The sequence below is a fragment of the Labeo rohita genome, chromosome 9, assembly GCF_022985175.1.
Source record: "Labeo rohita strain BAU-BD-2019 chromosome 9, IGBB_LRoh.1.0, whole genome shotgun sequence".
NCBI classification, from domain to species: Eukaryota; Metazoa; Chordata; class Actinopteri; order Cypriniformes; family Cyprinidae; genus Labeo; species Labeo rohita.
In genome coordinates this window covers 27552296-27575839 of record NC_066877.1, presented here as the reverse complement: position 1 = coordinate 27575839, position 23544 = coordinate 27552296, and the positions used below count along the sequence as shown (strand labels likewise).

General features: G+C 33.0%; 1 protein-coding gene across 1 annotated transcript; it reads left to right on the top strand.

The window, feature by feature from the left end:
* The first annotated feature begins 115 nt into the window (after window positions 1-115).
* wdr75 (WD repeat domain 75) lies at window positions 116-22444 on the top strand. The gene is made up of 21 exons (XM_051118850.1): window positions 116-256; window positions 3261-3390; window positions 3822-3887; window positions 3974-4073; window positions 5918-6042; window positions 8147-8217; window positions 8711-8827; window positions 8917-9005; window positions 9107-9265; window positions 10775-10834; window positions 10924-11039; window positions 11293-11468; window positions 12880-13031; window positions 13159-13339; window positions 15552-15646; window positions 18047-18142; window positions 18260-18429; window positions 19721-19780; window positions 19872-20018; window positions 20571-20662; window positions 20830-22444. The coding sequence occupies exons 1-21, from the start codon at window positions 171-173 to the stop codon at window positions 21047-21049; spliced, it is 2508 nt and encodes an 835-aa protein (XP_050974807.1). The 5' UTR covers window positions 116-170; the 3' UTR covers window positions 21050-22444.
* Window positions 22445-23544: the final 1100 nt, after the last annotated feature.

Sequence of the window (23544 nt, the reverse complement as noted above, 5' to 3'; positions counted from 1 at the left end):
TCTTGTACAGTGTTACCCCTTTTTTCTGTAACTATAATGACTTAACCGTGTTCTCGCAGTAACTAAACGCCCGGCCGCGTGATGGCGTTGTGCTCCTTTAGTTTCTTTTCACTACAGACGAAGAAGAAACGCGCAGCGGCCACATGTGATGTTCAGAGAGGCAGAAAAACATGGTGGAGAAGAGTGACATCCGCGTGGTTCGCTGCGGTGGCAGCAAAATAAACCTTAGACCTTCGATCTTCTCCGTTGACTCCAGGTATCCGCTAAATCATGTGAACTTTGTGTCTGGTTCTGTCTGTATATTCTCTAAATGTACCACCTTAAACATTGATCCGTTTTGGAGGGAATGAAGTTCCCAAAGGGATGCATGATCAGCCAGAGAGCAAAATAAAATCTAAATTATTCTATATGTGTGTCTAAACACTTGCGGGAATGACAGGTTCAACCGCATCTTTAAAGTGTCAGAAACTTAAGCGATTGTTTACACTGCTGATGAATGTGTTAGTGTTGCTGGTTTTGTTTTGAAAGATACAGATATCTCTCTAAGGCAGTAATCATTGTTCTAGACACATATCGGGCATGTTACTTTACGAAAAATATCTATAATAATGTAAATCACATTATTCTGGCGTTAAAGTACAGCAGTGATATTACAGATCTGTCAGACTTTGTTTTCTGCAACCACTCTGTGTTGCTGAGGGTTTTCACACTTCCAAGGACCCCTCAAAATAATGGGCCCATTGAAAGGGCTTCTTCTTAAAATAAAAGAAAGCTGTTTCATTTCATGCCAAAAATACACATCTATATTGTGTAAAACAATAGTATGCATCATGGCTCCAATATGTACTGTTTTTAAAAATGTAGTTAGTTTGTTACTGCACTAGTGTTATTTTAGTATCACTGAGATACTATTATAGTTTTTATTAATTTTTAGAATCTTATTTCAGTTTTTTAGTGTAGTGTTTTTTTAGTTTTAATTTTTGAATCTATCTTTATTCCAGTTTTAGTAATTTTAGAAAATCAAGTTAAACTAAATGGAAATTAAAAATGTTGTTTTGGCAAATAACAGCAATGAGTATGTGTTTATGCTTTTAGTTAGCTGTAATCTTGCATTGTATGTATGTGTATATATATATATATATATATATATGTGTGTATATATATATACACTACCGTTTAAAAGTTTGGGGTCAGTAAGACTTGTAATAGTCTTTAAAGAAGTCTCTTATGCTCATCAAGGCTGCATTTATTTGATTAAAAATATAGATAAAAAACAGTAATATTGCAAAATGTTTTTACAATATAAAATAATGTTTTTTATTTTAACATACTTTAAAAAAGAATTTATTCCTGTGATGAAAAGCTGAATTTTTATCAGCTGTTACTCCAGTCTTAAGTGTCACATGATCCTTCAGAAATCATTCTAATATGCGGATTTATTATTAGAATGATCAATGTTGGATAATATCAACAGTTGTACTGCCAAATATTTTTTGGAACCAGTGTTTTTTTTGTTTGTTTGTTTTTTTTTTTTTTTTTTTTTTTCAGGATTCTTTCATGAATAACAAGTTTAAAAAGTACAGTGTTTATTCAAAATATAAATATTTTATAACAATGTAAATTATTTATTATTAACTTTTAATAAACTTTTAATTATTAACTTAATACATCCTTGGTGAATAAAAGTATTATTTAAAAAAAAAAAAAAAAATGTACTGACCCCAAACTTTTGAACGGTAGTGTATATGTATGTGTATATATATATGTATGTATATGTATGTATGTATATATGTATGTGTATATATATATATATATATATATATATATATATATATATATATATATATACAAGAGAAGTTGTTCATATTTTACATTTTTTTTCTGACCTGCAATGAATAAATGTAATTTCCACCACATCTCAATATACAGCTGTTATTTAAAAATAGAATAACTTATGCCACTCAAGAATTGTCTAAGATCATTTTTGTAACTAGTTTTACCAGTTTTTCCACAATAATAATACATTTGTCAATGAGATAAATTAACTGCCCTTAGGACCAAATGATGAACTGTACACCTATCACTCTTTGAAATTAAATATTGGTTTGGGCAAGAGCTTTTTAGATAATAAATCATTTGAATTTTTATATTAAGTAGAGCATGATCTCATAAATTGTGGATAAATTTTTAATGTGTGATGAAATTTTTTTAAAAATGTGTGTTGTGGTGGAAATGGCAATGAATTAATGTAAATTAATGCTGAGTTTGATGTGTAAAACTGATTTGTCTCACAGATGAACGGTTACAGTGCATACTGTAAATAACTGACACAACTGATGGAAAGGAAAAAATATAAGCAATAAATGATGCATCAAAATTTCAACATGTGAGATAATTATGAGGTTATACAATTGTGAGAGGTCAGGGTCAACTTCTATTTTGTTCCTATAGGCCTGTGACTTTTCTTTTGTTGTAGGTGGCATCTTAAAAATGGATGAAAAATAAAATCAATTATTATAAAAGTAATTTAGAAATAAAAATAATATCATAATATAAATATAAAACGTATTGTAATATATTATAGTATAAAAAGTATTACTGTACTGTACTTTGTAACCATAAATGTCATTTCCACCACATTCTGTACACATTCAAATACTCTTATTTAACTTAAAATTTTTAGCTTTTTAAAAGCACCCTTGATGGTACAGCATGTTTGGAAATGATATAAAATAAATATATTAAATATATTGTTGATGAAAATTTAAATTCCCTCCATGTCCAACATGTGCTCTGATGTCACTGAACATTTCCATAGAAACCACCTAAACAATCTTTCACACAAACGTTTTACAGGGATCTTACAGTGTTGTGGTGGAAATGACACCAATGCCGTGTGACAGTTATATTTTGTATAAAAAGTAATATTGATAGTGGTCTCACATTAAATACTATTATGTATTTTAATTATTTTACTAGTGCTTAATTCAGGTACATTAATAGTTACCAGATAAGTCATATTTTTAAACTTTCATTGTTGAAGTTTAAAAGTCTGGGTGTGTGAGAAGGAGAAAACAGTGATTTTGATACTTATAAGTCTTGTAGTCCAGGGTCACATTTGTGAGTGTTGTGATCATTTGTATGTGGTGTATTTATATGAATTAATTTTAAGCGACCTGTTGGGTGTCTGTGAATGCCAGGTGTAAAATGCAGAGGCATTTTCTGTATCACTTAAATGTAAAGTTGTATCATGGTTGCAGGTTTGTGCTGTGCGCCTCTGGAGATTCAGTGAAGGTCTACAGCACACGCACAGAAGAATGGCTCCATAGTCTACAGGGCCACACCAACCAAGTGACAGGCATCGCCTTGAATCCTACCAATCACCTGCAGGTCAGTGCATCACTTGAGCTCATTTGTATAGAAAGCATGAGATAGTTGATAAGTTTTGATTGTTCTCCTTTTGTCAGCATTCAAATGAATTCTTAACCGGCTGGTTTGTAGCTTTTTGCATTCCAAAAACTATTCAGACAAGTTTGAATTCTGTCTGAGGTTTCTTTAAAGTCAACAGTTAAAATTGTTTGCACATGCCTGATGTTGTGGTATTTGAGGTGTATTTTATTATCGTGGAAAAATGTCCTATAGTCTTTCATGCATTTTAACAACTGTTTTGTTGCAAAACGATCTTTTTGACTTAGAAGTAAACCTCCTGTTCTCCTTATTGGACGTATTTTGAATGGCTTGTAAATGGCTGTTAGTTAAATTTTAAAGCTTTTTAAACAGCAGAATTTATTCTTTAATCTATTTATTCATTCTGCATGCAGGTTTACTCTTGCTCAGCAGATGGCACTGTTAAATTATGGGACTTCATTGATGGCATCCTCATCAAGGTACTGTTGGTGCACTGAGTAAAACCAAAGCCACTGTTGCAGTAAATATTTTCATTTCTTTCATGTTGTTTTATTACTTTTTTCAGACATTTGTCATTGGATACCCTTTGTTTGCAATATGTTTGTCCGAGAAACATGAGGGAATCGTTTTTCTTCATCTTTCCATGGCTACAGGTTCCAAAAATGGTATGTATTACACAGTGCCAAATGCAGTTCTAAGTCATGTATATTACTGTGATGCAATGATTAGGAGCAGACACTCTTCACCAATACAGTATGAAGAAAACTGACTTAAATTGACTTCTGACTTGAGTTTGGGATCAGTAAGATTTTTTTATGTTTTTTTAAGAAGATTCTTCTGCTCATCAAGGCTGTGTTTATTTGATTAAAAATACAGAAAAAGCTGTAATGTTGTGAAATATTATTGCAATTTAAAATGGTGATGTTCTATTTAAATATACTTTAAAATAAAATATATTCCTGTGATGCAAAGCTGAATTTTCAGCATCCAGTCATCAGTGTCACATGATCCTTGAGAAATCATTCTAATATGCTGATTTATTATCAGTGTTGGAAACATTTGTGCTGCTCTCTCTCTCCCTCGCTCTCTCTCCCTCTCTCTCTCTCTATATATGTGTGTGTGTGTGTGTGTATATATATATATATATATATATATATATATATATATATAAAATTTATTTATTTTTATATATATACATATATAAACATTAAGGAGATTATTATTTTTTTTTTTTAAAGAAATCAATACATTTATTCAGCAAGGATGTGTTCAGTCTATAAAAATAGATGGTTAAGACTTATATTGTTAGAAAATATTTCTGTTTTGAATAAATGCTGTTCTTTTTAACTTTTTATTTATCAAAGAATCCTGAAAAAAAAAAAAAAAAAAGTATCTCAGTTTCCAACATTGATAATAAATCAGCATATTAGAATCATTTCTCAAGGATCGTGTGACACTGAAGACTGGAGTAATGGCTGATGAAAATTCAGCTTTGCATCACATAAATAAATTCAATTTTAAAGTATAATAAAATAGCAAATGGTCATTTTAAATTGCAGGCATATTTCATAATATTACTTTTTTCTGTGTTTTTGTTTTTTGTTCAAATAAATGGAACTTTGATTAGCAAAAGAGACTTCTTTAAAAAAAAAAAAAAAAAAAAAAAAAAGACATTAAAAATCTTACTGATCCCAAACTTATCCCAAATTTAAAAACAAAAATTAATATTGAGCATAGCCAGGCTTTTCCACATTGCATTTTACCTGAAAGTTTAGGATAGTTTGCAGGAGTGTGATTATAAACACATGAGGCTATAAAAATGGATTAGAAAGAATGAGTTTATTTGCACGCTGTGATGACATTTAGGGTCCCCGACAACCTCTCTAGTCCCATTTAGCCACTTGTTAGCAACTGCCTTTTTCAAGACACGTAAAAACGTATGTATTATTAATGTATTTTATGTTGTATAACAAAACAAGAAAATATCTTGAGATTGTACTAACCACAGACCTTGCTTTAGACATTTAAACCATTCAAAAAAATCTATTGTCTTTAGTACAATAAAGACAGAAAAAATCCCAGTGAATGTTTCTGGAAAAAACACAGTATTAATAAAAATGAATGTTTGTTCATTCAAAGATTAGTTTGTCCTTTAGAGCTGAATGTTTTAATCCCCAAACCTTGCAAACACAGCTGTGGTTTCCAGGTGGACCTAAGTTAAGCCAGTCAGTCAGATGTTTTTGTGTGAAAAAAGCCTAATGTGGTCAATCTGTGATTGCACTGTCTGAGGCTGAGACTCTACAACAAATAGCTTGGACAGTACTAACCTTGAAGCAGCAGCAAAAAACAAACTTAACCGTGCCAAACGGTTCATATCTCTGAACCTCAGCTGTAACATTCAAGATCCTATCAATTTGTTTAATGAGGTATAAGTGCATGAAACAGTTGAAGGCCATTGCATAGTACATTTTTTTTCTGAGCTTCAGGCTTTGTGTGTCTGCATGTTCAGAGACTTTCCAGTTGGTTGCTGTACATCTGCCCAAGTCAGCAGAGCAGGAGGTGGAGGCCAAAGAGCTGTCTGCTGTTTGCAGTAATATCAGCTCCAACCCCAGCTGCACGGCCTTTGGTAGAGGGGTAAGAGCTCGCTCAGCATTTTCTTTCAGGGTGGTTATTGCATCCCTTTTTATTGATTTGGCTGTTGATTGATTTCTTGAAATCATTTCAGTTTTAGCATAACCTTGAGGCATCTGTCTGCAACGCTTTTTAGTCTAAGATTAGGTGATGTAGGCCTGGTTTCACAGACAGGGCCTGTACTAAGACAAGATTAGGCCATAGTTCAATTAGGACATTTAAGTTATTTTTATAAGCGTGCCTTAGAAAAAACATTACTGGTTTGCACCTTAAGACAAAACAAAAGCACTGGCATTTTTTAAGATCAATCAGTGCAAGCTTTTTCAGCTGAAACAGCTCAGACTTAAATTTTAGTCTGGAGCTAGGCTTAAGCCTTGTCTGTGAAACCAGAGAATTTGGTGAAACTAGATTTTAATATCTACTTTACATCGCTAGGCCTTACAAACACAAATCTTGCATTTATATGTAGCTGATGTTACTCTTTTCCAAAGTGCAGGTCCTTTTCAATGTGTTTTCTTTAAAAAAAAATAATAATAATAAATAATAATTTTATTTAAAAAAAAAAAAAGATGATAAAATCTTGCTTTCACCAATACAAAAAGATCATGTTATAATATAGTAATAAATAAGTGTATTATACTCTAAAACCCAACAAGTTAGTGTGTAGACTTTTAGAAACCAATAGACATGAGTACTGTGGACTTATTTCATTTGAAGTCACTAAAAAAAAGAATATTTCTTAATGTACAAATAAACTGTAAACTCCATTAAAATGCTTTGTGTACCAGAAGATTAAACACTAAAAGACCTCCTCTGTATTAATCTTGAGCAACAACGCATAAAATAACATTTTATTTTAACATTATCTATATAATAGAATACGTTTCTAGCTGATACAGATTAACTGATAAATATTTTTATGTTATGGGCAAAATTAAAATGGTATACTGTTTTGTCTAAATAAATAAAAATAAAACACTAAAACTTTAATAAATGAAAATTCTGCAAAATCTAGAAATTTAGAATATTTGTCACCCTGGACCACAAAACCAGTCATAAGGGTCTTTTTTTTTTTTTTTTTAAAATTGAGATTAATAAATCATCTGAAAGCTGAATAAATAAGCTTTTCTATTGATTGGTATGGTTTGTTAGGACCATATTTGTGCGAGATCTAACTATTTGAAAATCTGTAATCTGAGGGTGCAAAAAAATCAAAATATTGAGAAAATCGCCTTTAAAGTTGTCCAAATGAAGTTCTTACTTCTTAGCAATATATATTTATATATATATTACTAATCAAAAATTAAGTTTTGATATATTCATGGTAGGAAATGTACAAAATATCGTCATGGAGCATAATCTTTACTTAATATCCTAATGATTTTGGCTTAAAAGAAAAATTGATCATTGTGACCCATACAGTGTTTTTTTGGTTATTGCTACAAATATACCCGTGCTACTTAAGACTGCTTTTGTGGTCCAGGGTCACATTTGATGTGAATATTGATGTGAACTGTATTAGTTAAATTATTACTGTTTTTAAATGTAAACATTAGATGGCGTCAAAGTTAACCTAAGTGTAAAATATCGAAAATAAGCATGCACAATAAAATATTCAGTTTTGGCCAATGTTTGATATTAAGGCCAGAACTTTTAAATAAGGTTTAAAATTACTTGGAAAAATCTGTATTACTATCTCCCTGCCAAAGAGGTCCTGAAATCCAACAAGTATGCCTTTTTTTTATAATGTAATATTAAATGTTAGTTCATGTCTGGCTGTGGGAAGGTTGTTCTGGGTGAACACTATGTCATACCTGCTCAGGTTGTTATGGATGCATTTGTCGCCTTCCTGCACAGTCATTGTCCATGTAAGTGTTGATGTGGTAAACATGGTTTGAACCCCTGTAGGTTAATTAGTGTGGCACATGCTGGTGTTTTTGTAGACTGTCGCACCTTTACTAGTTGTTTTGGTAAAGTCATTACACAGCATGACTTCTCAACTTTTTTGGTGGTTGTGAGTATGCTCAGGATATAAAACCAGCAACCTTCCAATGAGAAAAAGAAGTTGTTTCCTAACATTGTTTTTTTGTATGTTATAATTTTTTAGGGGGAGTTTATAGCCTTTGCCAGGCATCTGCAACTTAATGTTTATTTCTTCAGGAAGCAGAAGACATACAGGTAATAACCGCTGTATCCTAAATAGCCTTTTTAAGGTCGGAACATGTAGGAACGTGTCCAACCGCACTGTTTATTTACTGGCCTCAGGGAGCAAGACACATGTCATGTAGCTTGTTTGGGCTTTGCTTTTGTTGGTTTTTCATTTGTGTTTTTCATTTGAGACAACACCTCATAGTTCACCTCACCATGAAAATTGTCATATACATAGTCATTTAAAAACCATTTGACTTTTTTCATTGAACTTAAAAGGTATGACTAGCATTTACACGTTTCAAGTAGTTTGGTTATTGGTTTACCAACAAATAGCATAATTTGAGTTGTTTTTAAAAAATAGCACCTAGTGAGTTTTTGATTTAACTATTATTACTCTTCTTGCTGTTGTGCTGAATGAAAGTCAGTGAATCGTGAATGAAAGTCAGTGAATCGTGAATGTAAATGAGTATTTTTATTTCTGGTTGAAGTATTTCTTTTTTTTTTTTCTCTCTCTTTGTAGTTTTTCTCTAAAAGCTACAGATAAGAAAGGAGCCAAAAATGCATTCACTTGCGTAGCCTGTCACCCAACAGACGACTGCATTGCCACCGGTCATGAAGACGGAAAGATTCGCCTCTGGTAAGACCAGAGTTCACCATCCAGTTTAAGTTCATATGCAGCTCATGTAATCAGAATTGGAGGTTTAAATTAAGTTTGTTTTTCTACAGGAGAAACTTCGATCAAAAGAAAGAGTACACATATTCCACCCAGCACTGGCATCACAATGCTGTGAACACTTTGTGTTTTACTCCTGAAGGTGGGTAGTACCGTAGCTTGGGTGTGTTTCACACTTTCACTTATTCATGTGTGTTAAATGTGCATTACAGTCCCCTTCTGACACTGTTAATGTCTCTACAGGCACTCATTTGCTGAGTGGAGGCATTGAGTCAGTGCTTGTCCAGTGGAAGTATGGGGCAGGCAACAAAAAAGAGTTCCTGCCCCGTCTCGGTGGAGCTATTTTACATATATCAGCATCATCTGATGGGCAGTTGTTTTGCACCTCTCATTCAGACAACAGTAAGTCTTTAGCCTTGGGGTGGATCTGGGATTTCACTCCAAAATTAAGCTACAAGCAAAGTTATTTTAGGTTGCACTTTATTTCGGGGTGTAATTGTTACAGTGTAGTTACACATTGCACATTACACAAGTCCCGAGTAATATTAATTAACTACATGTACTTACTATATAGTTAGGGTTAGGGTAATTACGCATAATTAATTGTTTTATAATAGTAAGTACATGTAATGTGTGTAACGACACCTTAAAGGAGAAGTTCACTTCCAGAACAAAAATTTACAGATAATTTACTCACTCTCTTGTCATCCAAGATGTTTGTGTCTTTATTTCTCTAGTCGATAAGAAATTGTTTCTTGAGGAAAAAAACTTCAGGAATTTTCTCCATATAGTAAAAATAAATAAAAAAGGTTTTTTTTTTTAATTGTAATAATATTTCATAATATTATTTTTGTTGACTGTATTTTTTTGTTAATTAAATACAGTCTTGTTATCATAAGATAATTCTTTCGAAAACATTTTTGAATGGTGGTTCTTTTTTTGACTGGCTGTTTCTGGATCCTTCATGTAGCAGTTTTGGGTTCAGTACAACTTGTTTTAAAATTCACATTGGGTTAAGACATTTATTAAACGGATATTTCAACAAAAAATGAGAATTACCCTGTGATTTACACACCCTCAACCCATCCTAGATTTATATGACTTTCTTGTTTCAGGCTCTTCCAGACTTTGTAATGGAAGTGAATGGGTGTTGAGATTTTGAAGTCTAATAAAGTACATGCATCCATTATAAAAAAGTGGTCCATACGGCTCCTGGGGGTTAATAAATGCTTTCTAAAGTGAATCAATGCGTTTGTGTAAGAAAAATATCCATTTTTAAAACTTTACAAACCATAATATCTCACCTTCACGGGAGAATTGCATTCCAGCGAATGTAGGCGAACGGATCAGATGGATATTTTTTATTTTTTTTACACAAATGCATCAATTCACATCAGAAGGCCTTTATTGACCCACCCGGAGGCATGTGGAGCACTTTTTATGATGGATGGGTACACTTTATTGGACTTCAAAAATTCAACAGCCATTTACTGCCATTGTAAAACAAGAACCTTAAAGCAAGGCCTAAAGAGCCTTTTAATATAACTCAGATTGTATTAATCTGAAAAGTCGTATACATCTAGGATGGCTTGAGGGTGAGTAAATCATGGGACAGTTTTCATTTTTGGCTGAACTTTCCCTTAAAGTTCATGAGAATTTGGGTAGAAAACGTGTCAAAAATAATATAATGCTATAACCAATAATGTAAAAAAAAAAAAAAAAAACCTTAATGCTCCACTTGCTTTATGCAGATTTTTAATAATATTGTTATACTGTTGTTTTGTGGATGATTTATGATATGTACATTTTTACCCACACATTTCACTATGTGTGTATATATCTGGTATATCTATGTATACATAACTATATATCTGGATTGTCATTTGCCGCCTTTTTCTTTTTTCTCCTCAGAGCTCACAGTTATCGAGAGCAGCTTCAAAGTGTGTGGGGCGATTCAGGGTTTAGTCAAAGGTTTGTAAACGCTCATTTGCACAAACCATTTAAATTTCACAACTATCGCAGTAAATGTTTATTCCTTCCGATGCTTTTAATGCTTTCAGGAGATGATGTTCTGACCGATCTAATGATTGACCCGCGCAGTAAAGCTTTAGTGCTGAATGGGAAACCTGGTCATCTGCAGTTCTACTCCCTTCTGCGTGACAAGCATCTCTACGATGTAAGTCTGCCACAGTCTATACTATGATAATATCTTTGAAATAAACAAGCATATGGGGAAGTATGTACTGGAAAAAGTTGGATCACATGTTGGCGGATTAGTTCCATTCTTGTGCGTTCTGCTGACATGGGTTATATAATTTTGCAAGATTATGTCAGATGAAATCACATGATCTGTGGGCCCCTCTTCATGTCAAACATTGTTCATGTTTTGCATAGGTTTTTGTATAACGGTCTGTCTGTTGCATTCACAGCTGGACATAGTGCAGCAAGAATATATTTATGAAGCCGGTCTGGATCAGTTTGAAGTGGTGAAGGCTGCTTTTGACATAAAGGGGTCCTGGCTTGCTACAGTGGAGGAAAGGGGACAAAAGTCCTCCGATTTAGAATTTTTCCTCAAACTGTGGGCTTTCGATGAAAAAACGCAAAGGTATTAATTCTAGATTGCAGATTTGAATAATGCAAATATGTTTCATACAAGAAATATATGATCTTACTAGATATTTGACATTTTTCTTGGTCCACAAGCAGATATTGCAAATCACTTTCAATTTAATTAATACTGTTAGGAGAATAATCAAACATTTTGACACTGGTTCTTCATCAGTGTTAAAAATAATTGCATTCACACCATCGATAACCTAGCCATGACATTATCACATAAACCATACATGTATTAAAGTTTTAAATGTTAAAATTTTAAATAAAAAAAAAAACAAACTAAATACCAGAATATAAATATGCAATTATATAAAATGTCAAATAAATTATGCTTGGTAATAACAAAAACACTCTTTAAATACTCTTTGATATTTCAGTGTCTCACCATTTTTAAAAAAATTGTGAAAATTGTATATTTACGTTTTTATTTTTATTTTTTGTATATGAATTAAAATTAATGACTATAAGTCCTAAATTAGTGATATTTCTTAATAAATAAATTAAAAGCAATTTATTAAGCAATGAAACAACTGTATAATTTTAAGATATAAATGTTTTTTACTTTATTGTTTTTTTGTTCATCTTTATATATATATATATATATATATATATATATATATATATATATATATATATATATATATATATATATATATATATATATATATATATATATATATATATATATGTATGTGTGTGTGTGTGTGTGTGTGTATATAAGCATATATAAGCATTTAAATTTAATTAATTATTAATTAAATATATTTTTAGATTGTATAGATTACTGGTTTGCTATAGAACTTTTTGCCAAATAAATAAAACATTTTACTTTTTTTCTCTTTCTTTTTTTTTTTTTTAAACAGGCAAAAAGTTCTATGGCGAGTCTGGGACAAAAATCCATGTCTATATGTATATATATGTATGTGTGTGTGTATTTGTGTATATAATTTTTTTTTTTGTCACAGATTTGCCATAGAACTTTTTACCTGCAAAATATATGTATATATATTAATACAATATAGTTCAAGAGTTTAAATGAAAATAGTAATAATGCAAAATTATAACAATTTAAAATAGCTGAGCTTTCATCTGTCTTTACGTCAGTGTCAAATGATCTTCAGAAGGCAATATAATATGCTGATTTGGTGCTTGAGAAACATTGCCTCTTATTATCAATGTTGAAAACAGTTGTGCTGCTTAATGTGGAAAAGAGAAGGTTTTTTTTGAATAGTTCAAATCAAGTTCAAAAGTAGAGCATTTATTTGAAATAGAAGTCCTTTGAATGTCTTTATTTTGTTTTTAATTTAATAAAAAAGTAACTGACTCCAAACCTTTGAATGATAGTGTACAAATGATAATATTTTTCTGGACTCTAATGGTGTGTTGTTCTGTCCCATTAGTTTTGTGCTGAACACTACCATCACTGCCGCCCACACGGATCGGATTATATCCATGTGCTTCAGCTCTTCTGAGGAGACCACCATGCTGGTGACCACAGCAGAAGACGGCCAGTTCAAAGCATGGTGTCAGGGTGCTGACGCAGACACACAACGTGAGTCCAAACCCTTCAGACATTCACAAAGGTGTTAGTATTGGACTAAGAAGGACTAAACACCACAGGTCACGAGTCTGAATCCAGACATACCTGTCTCACCGCAAAATTTCCATTTGTCTTTTAGAGGACCAGAACTTCTGGTCATGTGATTTTGTGGGCAGCTACCATAACCTAAAGCCCACAAACTGCAGTTTCTCAGCCGATAGCTCTCTCCTGGCAGTCAGCTTCCAAGAAGTCATTACCATATGGAGCCCGGAAACCTGGGAGATGCTCACCACTCTCTGCCAACCACCTGGAGAAATAAGGTGGGACGTGTTGTTTTACCACTTAGGCTGATGTAAATGTTCCCTGTCTTCAAATCAGCCAGTCCAAACACTTTCTGAAACATTTGGAATGGGTTGCACAGGTTTCTTAAGGTCTTTTAGATGTGTGTGCCATTCAGAGCAGTGGATTAGCATTCACTAAACTCTCTTCAAACTGTTCGCACAGTCTGAATGGTAGTATCTTAGTAATTAAGATTTAGATGGTGGCCAGACAGAATAAGGATTCAGTCCTGCTAAAGAGTTGGGCGTAAGCCAAGACCTGCAGGGTCAGCAAGGACACAGTTTCGCTCTATCATTGTTTTTGAAAAAAGGAAGTTCATTAGGTGCAGCTGGTGTCAGTCACAGTAAAAAGTGCATGACATTCCTTGTCAACAACTGCTCTCAGTTCTTCCTTACCTTCCTGTATAATGCAAGCAGCAATTGTACTGTGATTACAATAGAAGCAATACTCCATTTGTGAACAAATCATCTTTTGAGTCAGTGAACTGGTTCAGACTGATTTGGTTCTTGTTCTTGTCTTTTTTTTTTTTTTTTTTTTTTTTTTTTTTTGTATTTGTATGTAAAAGCATAAACTGTATTTTTTTTTTTTTTTTCATTGAACATGAGGACAGGTTTTTTTGAGGACCCTCATGTCGTCCAAAACCTGTAAGACCTTCGTTCATCTTCTGAACACAAATTAAGATATTTTTGATGAAATCTGAGAGTTTTTTGACCCTGCATAGAAAGTGTTCAAGGCCCACAAAGGTAGTAAGGACATTGATAAAATAGTCCATGTGACATCAGTGGATCAACCTTAATTTTCTGAAGCTACTAGAGTACCTTTTTGCACAAAGAAAACAAAATGAATGACTTTATTTAACATTTTTTTTTCTCCTCTGTTTTAGTCTTCAACCCTAATCCTAGCACTAGGGCTGCCCACAACTAAAGATTTTTTCTGGTCGACTAATAGTCGTTTATTTTAAGCATAAGTTGACTGTTTATTAATAAACCATATAAATCATAATAATGAGCCTTTAATTACCTGCATAGCCTAATAAGCGCTCAAGCGCACATAAAAAAAAACTTGCCATAGTGCACCAACAGATATAATAATTATGAATGTTTCAGGGAAATACAGCAAGGTGACTGCTTTAACATTTTAATAATTTATTGATAAACTAGTGCTTTTTGTTTTCGTCACCTCCGCAGTAATGAAGCACCTGTATGCATGTTTCATATGGATTACATAATCTAAGAATTTTGTTTTCTGTTTGACTTTGTTCGTATAGAAGTAGACATTTTACTCTCTATAGATATATTCTTCATGTCCTTAAGGCAAGTTTAGACGGTTTTACGCTCAAGTTCACAGAGACTGAGACAGCAGAAAGCGCATCCTTTTTGCGTCAATTATTTTACAAAAGCACAACGTTTCGTTGTTGTTCTGAGTGCACAAAAATAAACGTGGAGACTTTAAGAGCAAGTGACCACACCGGTGCCTCCGGTCTGTCATGCAGTGAGCATGATAGTGTTCAGCTTCCACACGCCGCACAGACACTTCAATAGCACACATTTTTAAAGGTTAACATTAGTATTTTGGTCGACTAATGGTTAGTCGACTGTTAGGGGGCTGCCCTACATAGCACAAACTGAATGAAGACTAACTGTGCACAAAAAATATTCTCATAGGTTGATAAAATTATGGTTGAACCATTAATGTCACATGGACTATTTTAACTATGTGCTTACTATCTTTCTAGGCCTTGAATGTTTTAGTTGCATTGCTGTCTATGCAGGGTCAGAAAGCTCTCAGATTTCATCAAAAGTATCTTAATTTGTGTTCCAAAGATGAACGAAAGTCTTATGGGTTTGGAACGACATGAGGGTAAGTAAGTAATGACAATTTTTGTTTTTGGGTGTACTATCTCTTTAAGTTACTGTTTTACTCTATCATCAACTATGGTAGGTGAATATGCAGTTACAGTAATTACGAACTCCAGCGAGTGCTAAATCTGCTTTGTACAGTATTTCCAATCCTCTCATGCTGATTTATTGAGCCAAGTCATTGGCAGCTTTGTACTATGTTTGATTTAATTAGCACACACACACAAAGATTTAAGCCATCTGATGAAAATATGTAACTGACATGGTTCTTGCTGATCACGGTGGTCTTGGAAATTGGTGAAACCGACTAAAGGCAGCTGCTTTGATCCACCAGGGACCTTTGTTTCGGCCGATTAAGCTGCTCCAAATACTTGCTTGGCACGACCACCAGAAACCTGCTCTGCTGCTGGAATCTCCTCACTTGTGCATGTAAGTAGTCATTCATTTTGCTTCATGTTTGCAGTTTGCAGTTCCCCCAAGAATGAACATTGTTATTATTCACTCACCCTTAAGTGATCTAAAACAAACCACTGGATTATGTAGGTATTTATATTTTTATTTAGCCTTTTTTAATGGTTTTAGTTAACTATTACATATGTAACAATATCAAAATCTTAAATATTGTGATATGAAGTCCGCAATATCAAAAGTTCACGATAATGTCGCAATATGAAGTCCACAATGCAATATTTATTGCGATAGTTAAAAAAAAAACACAAATGAAGAAATAGGGGGAAAATAAAGAAAATTTTGTACATTTTAAAGTTAAATTATTCTAATGCACTTTGAGAGTTCAAAATAAAGAGCTCCAACCCTTTCTTAACTAAGAAAACTTGAGTCAGAAAAAAAAGTGAACTGACTTGTGCCTGAACCGGGACTCAACCCTCTTTTTAGTTGTGATATACTGTCTCAGTCTAAATTACATCACTGGTGTTTTAGGAAGGCAAACAAATTAGAATATAATAATCACAACCACAAAGACAGTAATAGCCATATATTGTAAAACAATTGCACTGTAAAATAAATGAAAATGAATATCATATAGTAGGGGTGTAACAATACATGTATTCATACCGAACTGTCACTGTACGGGCATCTCAGTTCGGTGCATGAGGCCTTACGAATACAGGCAATTCACCCTCAATCCAGAAGGGGGCGCCCGCAGTAATGCAACTCTGTTTGATAACCGCCGGTGTTGTGCCCATTTTCGACCCCCTTCGCCAAATTATTACCCCCTCTCATTGAAATTGCTATCTGATTGCCTAATCCAAAGCCCTCCCCCACACCCAATCCTAAACCTACCAATACTAGGGGGGTAGTAATCTGGCAAGGGTCGGAATTCGGCATAACACCGGCAGAAGAACAGCGAATGCCAGGAGCATTTGAAAACAAAGCCCACTAGACAGTGATCATGTGCTGATTCTGAACGCGTTTCTCACTGAAAACGGAGTATAACGTTACTTTAAAGACTTGCGCACTCAACCGTCTGCGAAATGGAGCTTTGTGGTCTTGTATCCTACCGCCCTCATTCGGCACAAATCCAAATATTCTGTAATATTTCCATATTTGCGATGCATCCAAATGCTAAAGTATTATTTATTATTTAAGTAGACTTTGTACTTCAGTCGCGTTCTAACGGTGACACAGTGAGGCGGGCGCGCTAATGTTTGGTTCACTGTGTTTTATTTTGATGAAGTACCAACTGCGCTGTCAAGTTAGCAATGCTGGAAGCCTGGAACTGAAATGTTTTGTGTTTATGTGTGTCGGCGCGATTGCTTCAACTTTCCTCATACCAGCAAAATCAACTTTCTTATTTTCTTTTTTATTTCAAGTATTTATTCCTTGTATGTATATATGTACTGCAGATTTTATAGCCTATATTTGACATTAATTAGATATAATATTTAGTATTTTTCAAAATTTTAATTTGTTCTACTGTCTGTTTAAAATAAATGAAAAGAAACCTAGCATAGTAGATTTGTGTGACATCTGTGTACCGTTACACCACTATTATATAGGTATATTATTGTGCATTACACTACAGTAGGGATATTACAATACTTAATTTCTGCACTTGAAAGAGATATTTTGAATTTGGACTGCAGTAACGTTACCCATGTTAATCACTAGCTGCCAGCAATTCATACTGCACTTTCAAGCTTTTATTTTGATGGAAAACTCCAGCTTCAGTGAAAACCGGCTTACTAAAACGCGTCTCACTACAGATCTAATTAAATGCTGTAATCATCTGCTGCGAAAATAAAGCATAACTGGTGGCCATTGCGTTCCCAAATGTGTGCTAAATTTACAGCACATTGCAAGAAATGAGTTTCCATTCAAGTGAGGCGTAAAAAACACTGGACTTTGCTTTGAAACGCGCAGCGAAAACAGCATTGATGGAGAGATTAAGCCATATTGTGCTTTTAGTTTTAGTTTGTTTGTCCAAAAACACAACTTTAAAGAACTTATGTTAGAATAAGAAGTTTAAATACATTTCAAAAACTAGACGTTTTGCCCAGAAGACCTATATAATATCCAGACAGTTTTGCTATCGCGATACCACAATATTGATAATATCGTTAGATGCGTATTAACTGTAATAACCCTCAAATGGACAGCTTTTATGGTATTTTCAAGGGCTTTTTGGTCCTTTTAGGAGCTTGACAGCCATGATAACTGTAAACGTTTGGGAAAATACCAGCATGCAGGTTTGAAACAACAGTAAAATGCCAGGTGTTTTAGCTTCTTTTTAGCTTGCTCAGTCTTGTTTAATTCACACTTTGGTTTTGCAAGGTCAGTTTTATTTAACGTCAAATCTTTTACCAACAGTGGAGTGGAGCACATCTGTGGAAGTTTCCAAACTGCAGCCGGACCCCTTGTCAGAAAATGTGGCTGCCTTTTCATACCAGTCTAAACATACAGACCGTAAGTGTTTGAAAGGTCATCGTAGTTTTAGCAGTATTTTTATTAATTGGGCTTTTAGTTTCTTGTATCAGACTCATGCACAAGCTAGTTTTAATGTATTTTCTGCTGTCTGTGCAGTGTTTGTTTTCAAGCCCAGCGAGCCGCGGCCTCTGTTCACCCAAAAGAACGTGTGTTCAGAGAAAGTACACCGTGCTGTCTTTGTTCCTCGAGAGGAGCCGTTAAACAATTGTGATGAAAGTTCTCAGTGGCTCAACAGATCTCAACTGTACTTCCTCACACAAAACATGGTATTACAGTTGTATTTCTAATCACAAACAACCTGAAAACACATATAAATAACCGTAGAATGTTTCATTTGTGTAAATGTATTTTTGTTTTTTGCTTTTTGTTATTGTCATGCATGTCATGTCTTTCCTCAAGATTTAAATGCAAAGTTCCCGAAAATATTAAAAATTAAGGTTGAAGTTTATTAGAGAAATGTTTAATTTTTAAATTGTTTCTTAAATATATAATAAATTATAATTTATTATAGTTTTAGTGATCAATTTTACTAAATTATCAAATGCTTTTTAAATATTTAAAATATTTTAAAATATATAATTAAAAATTAATAACTAATTTAATATGAAGAATCATAAAAAACAACAGTATATTTCATGAGCTACACTACCAGCCAAAAGTAAATTTTTTTTTTTTTTTTTTTTTTTTTTTTTTTAAAGAAGTCTCTTTTGCTCACCAAGCCTGCATTTATTTGATCCAAAGTACAGCAAAAAACAGTACAATTTTTAAATATTTGTACTATTTAAAATATTTAACTGTTTTCTATTTGAATATATTTAAAAATGTAATTTATTCCTGTTTTCAAAGAATGTCTTAGAAATGTTGTTATCATCACTTTTAATCAATTTAAAGCATCCTTTAAATAAAAGTATTAATTTCTGTAACTACTTCCCCTCAAAAAAAAAAGAAGATATATATATAGACTCAAAGGTATAGTATATGTGAATGGTATAGTGAATATTGTTACAAAAGCTTTTTATTTCAGATACATGCTGATCTTTAGATCTTTCTATTTATCAAAGAATGATACTTAACTGTTTTAAATATTGATAATAATAATTAAAAAAATGTTTCTTGAACAGCCAAATCAGCTGTCACTGAAGACTGGACTAATGATGCTAAAAATTTAGAATTGGTCACAGAAATAAATTGCATTTTAAAATATAATGAAATAGAAAGCAGTTATTTTAAATAGTAAAAATATTTTACAGTATTAACGCTTTTGCTGTATTTTGGATACAATAAATGGCTTGGTGAGCAGAAGAGACTTCTCTAAAACCATTAAAAATCTTACTGTTCAAAAAAAATAATTGACTGGTAGTATAGCTCATAAAATAAAATACTAATAAAGATATTGAAAACGTCCATATATTAAAAAAAAATCTTACGGTTTAAAAACTTTTGACTGGTAGTGTAGATGTAGGTTAAATTGCTTTGTAATAGCAGTAATTGTGAATGTTATACTGTGCATACTGTGTCCTGATATTTCTAATAAAATGAACTGCGTTTAATTATCAGGATTTATTGACCTTCAGCACAGCAACAGAGGAGGACAGAATGTTGTCTTCAAGTAAACGGGTAAATTTTTTTTTTTTTATTACACCATCCTTATTCTCATTTATTTTGAGGCCCCTCAAAGTAACTTTTCACTTGTGTGTCTTTGATGCAGCTTGTCATTGATGACAGCGTTTCTGTAACACCATTTTACCTGCTGCTGGGAAAACACAGACAACAGCAGCAGAAACTCAACTCAACACCGTCCTATTCAGGGGCTGACAAACCCCAACACACACAGGGCTCTGCTACCATCAAAGAAGTAGGTCATTTCAAGTAGACTATTGGTTATATGTGACCCTGGACCACAAAACCAGTCATAAATGTCAATTTTTTAAAATTGAGATTTAAACATCATCAAAATACATTTTCTACTGATGTATGGTTTGTTAGGATAGAACAATATTTGGCCGAGATGCAACTATTTGAAAATCTGGAATCTGAGGGTGCAAACAAATCTAAATATTGAGAAAATCACCTTTAAAGTTGTCCAAATGAAGTTTTTAGCAATGCATATTACTAATCAAAAATACGTTTTGATATATTTACGGTAGGAAATACACAAAATATCTTCATGGAACATGATCTTTACTTAATATCCTAATGATTTTTGGCATAAAAGAAAAATCGATAATTTTGACCCATATTTTTGACTACTGCTACAAATATACCTGTGCTACTTAAGACTGGTTTTGGGTCACATATTATGTTTCTGAAGGATCATGTGACACTATAGACTGGAGTAATGGCTGCTGAAAATTCAGCTTTGCCATCACAGGAATAAATGACATTTAATTTTTTTAATTTTGTTTAGTTGTTACACACACCAGCTCATGTTCTACCTGCTGCATCAGTCCTGTGCTCGATGTTTGTCAATTCCCTCCTGATCTCCAACACTGGAGTCCGGTAAGACCCCCTTAGGTTTTATGATCACATGCATAATAAATATTTTTTAATATATGTTTTCTTTGACAGTTAACATGCCTACTTTTCAGTTTCCCTTCCCTTTTTTTCATGCGATTCCATGTGCTGCAAGCACATAAGTGTTACATTTTTCCTTTTTGCTTTTTCAGAGAGGAAATGGAATCTTCAGAGCAGGAAATGGACAGTGAGAAAGAGGAAGGGGACTCTGAGGAGGAAATGGAGGCATGTGATAGTCAGCAGGAGCTCAGAGCCCAGGGTTCAGTAGATGAGGTGATGCCGAAGCTCTCTAAAGCGCAGGAGAAGGAACTGAAAAGGGTCAGAAAAACTGACTTTAGCTGGATGGCTGGCCTTATTGACTCCAAACCATGATGAAGCAATCTCACAATCCTGTTATTGTGGGGGTTTTTATATATATAAATATTGCTTCAGATCCAGACCAGTGGTTGGTTAGCCTTTTTTCTTTTTTTTTTGGACTGCAGCAGCACATTAGTGGTTTGATAAATGATTCTTTTTGGAACAACAAGGACGACAATGCGATTTTGTAACTCAGAATGTTATTATAATGTTCATCCAGTTTCAACAATAATTTAAAAAGAACATTTTGAACAATGTACTGTGATGGTGAATTTATTTCAACATGTTTGTGCATTTTAATGATGAATTTAACTTTCCAGAGTTTCGGTGTGGCAGCGACAAAAGCTTGGTTTCCTCGCGGTTTCAGAAATGTATACGGAGCTAATCTAGCTTTAAAAACCAGCAACAAGATTTTAAAATCAATTCTGTAATGAATTGGATGATATTTAAGTTGGAGGAGAAAACGAGATGGAAGTTTTTCGCCCTACCCTATCTTTTTGATCCGAAGTACACAGACGAAGAACTAACCACACATGACCTTTCCAACGTGACTATGTAATGTGTGGACATGCGTCGCAGAGCTAGTATATTCATTTTATTTTTTTTTTTGAAAATGACCAATCAAAAATACACACCCAAATTGTTAAACTAGTGGTTTTACACATGAAGACAAATGGCTAACATTTAAACCAGGGAGCAGCTTCTGAAAGGTCCAAAAACTAAAATCTCAGTTTTGCCTTCATTTAGGTCAGAAAGTTTAGGGACATCCAGGCCTTAACATTCGCTAGACTAGTCAACAGAGGATTCAAACCCATGTTATTAGATCCCATGGGAAAATGTATTTCGGTATCATCTACGTAACAATGGAAGGAGATAGCGTGTTTCTTAAAGATTGATCCCAGGTGGAGCATATACATGGAGAATAAGATCAGACCTAGACTAGAGCCTTGAGGGACACCACATGTAAAAGAAGTTGCATCTGAAGTAAATTGACCAACACTAACAGAGAACCTTCTATTATTAAAATAGGATTTTGAGAGCATTTCCCTGAATTCATACATAATGGTCAATTACATCAAATGCCACACTTAAATCTAACGGCAACAAAGTAGCATACTTGTCAGAATTGAGATTCTGTAAAATATTTAGAACTTTTACCAGTGCTCTTTCTGTGGAATGATTTATCCTAAAACATTTCAAAAATATTGTTATTAAGCAGACAGCTCAATATTTTCTTAAAAATGCATTTACTTGAAAGGCAAATTGAACATGTCTTGTTTTCTGAGAAACTGAACAAAAAGAAGAAATTAAGTGAGTTAATGATTGAAGCAAGATCAAGTATTTGTCAGAGGGGTATGAAAACTTGTCTTGTTGAATTGAGTTGTTTTTTTCCTGAGTGTTTTGGCAGATATTTGTTCTTGTTTTAAGTGTGAATTCACTTTTTTTTTTTTTTTTTTTTTTTTTAACAATGTCTCAAAACATTTTTTTGTGATTTTTGCTTCTAAAGTCAACACATCTTGATTGCAATGGAAACCAAGACAAAAATGATAGCTGATAGACACTACCAGTCAAAAGTTTTTGAACTGTAAGATTTTTCATGTTTTTAGTCTCTTCTGCTAACCAAGTCATTTATTTAATTTATTTTGAAAGTACAGCAAAAACTGAAATATTTTTACTATTTAAAATAACTGTTTTCTATTTGAATATATTTTAAAATCTAATTAATTCCTGTGATTTCAAAGCTGAATTTTAAGCATCATTACTCCAGTCACATGATCCTTCAGAAATCATTATAATATTCTGATTTGCTGCTCAAAAAACATTAATTACTATTATGTTGAAAACAGGTGAGTAGAATTTTTTTCAGGTTTCTTTTGAATAGAAAGTTCAGAAGAACAGAATTTTATTTGAAATATAAATCTTTTGTAACATTATAAATGTCTTTATCATCACTTTTGATATTTAAAGCATCCTTGCTAAATAGAAGTATTAATTTCTGTATAAAGAAAAAAGTATACTGACTCCAAGCTTTTGAATGGCGTAGTGCATAATGATAAAAATCTTTGGATCTTTCTATTCGTCAAAGAATCCTGAAAAAATTACTAAACTGCTTTAAATATTGATGATAAATAAATATTGATATAAATGTCTCTTGAACAGCAAATCAGCATATTAGAAAGATTTCTGTAGGATCACGTGACACTGAAGGCTGGTGTAATGATGCTGAAAATTCAGCTTTCATCACAGGAATAAATTACATTTTAAAATATATTCAAATTGAAAGCAGTTATTTTAAACAGTAAAAATATTTTACAATAACACTGCTTTTGCTGTGTTTTGGATCAAATAAATAGAGGCTTGGTTCTTTTAAAAAAATAATAATAATAATTAAAAAACTTTTGACTGGTAGTGTATAATACTGTATATATAGTGGTCACATCTCAGAGTTACTTTAATTCTGTTGTTTTTTTGTTTGTCTTTCTGTGCGCTAATGTAAACTAGACATGGTA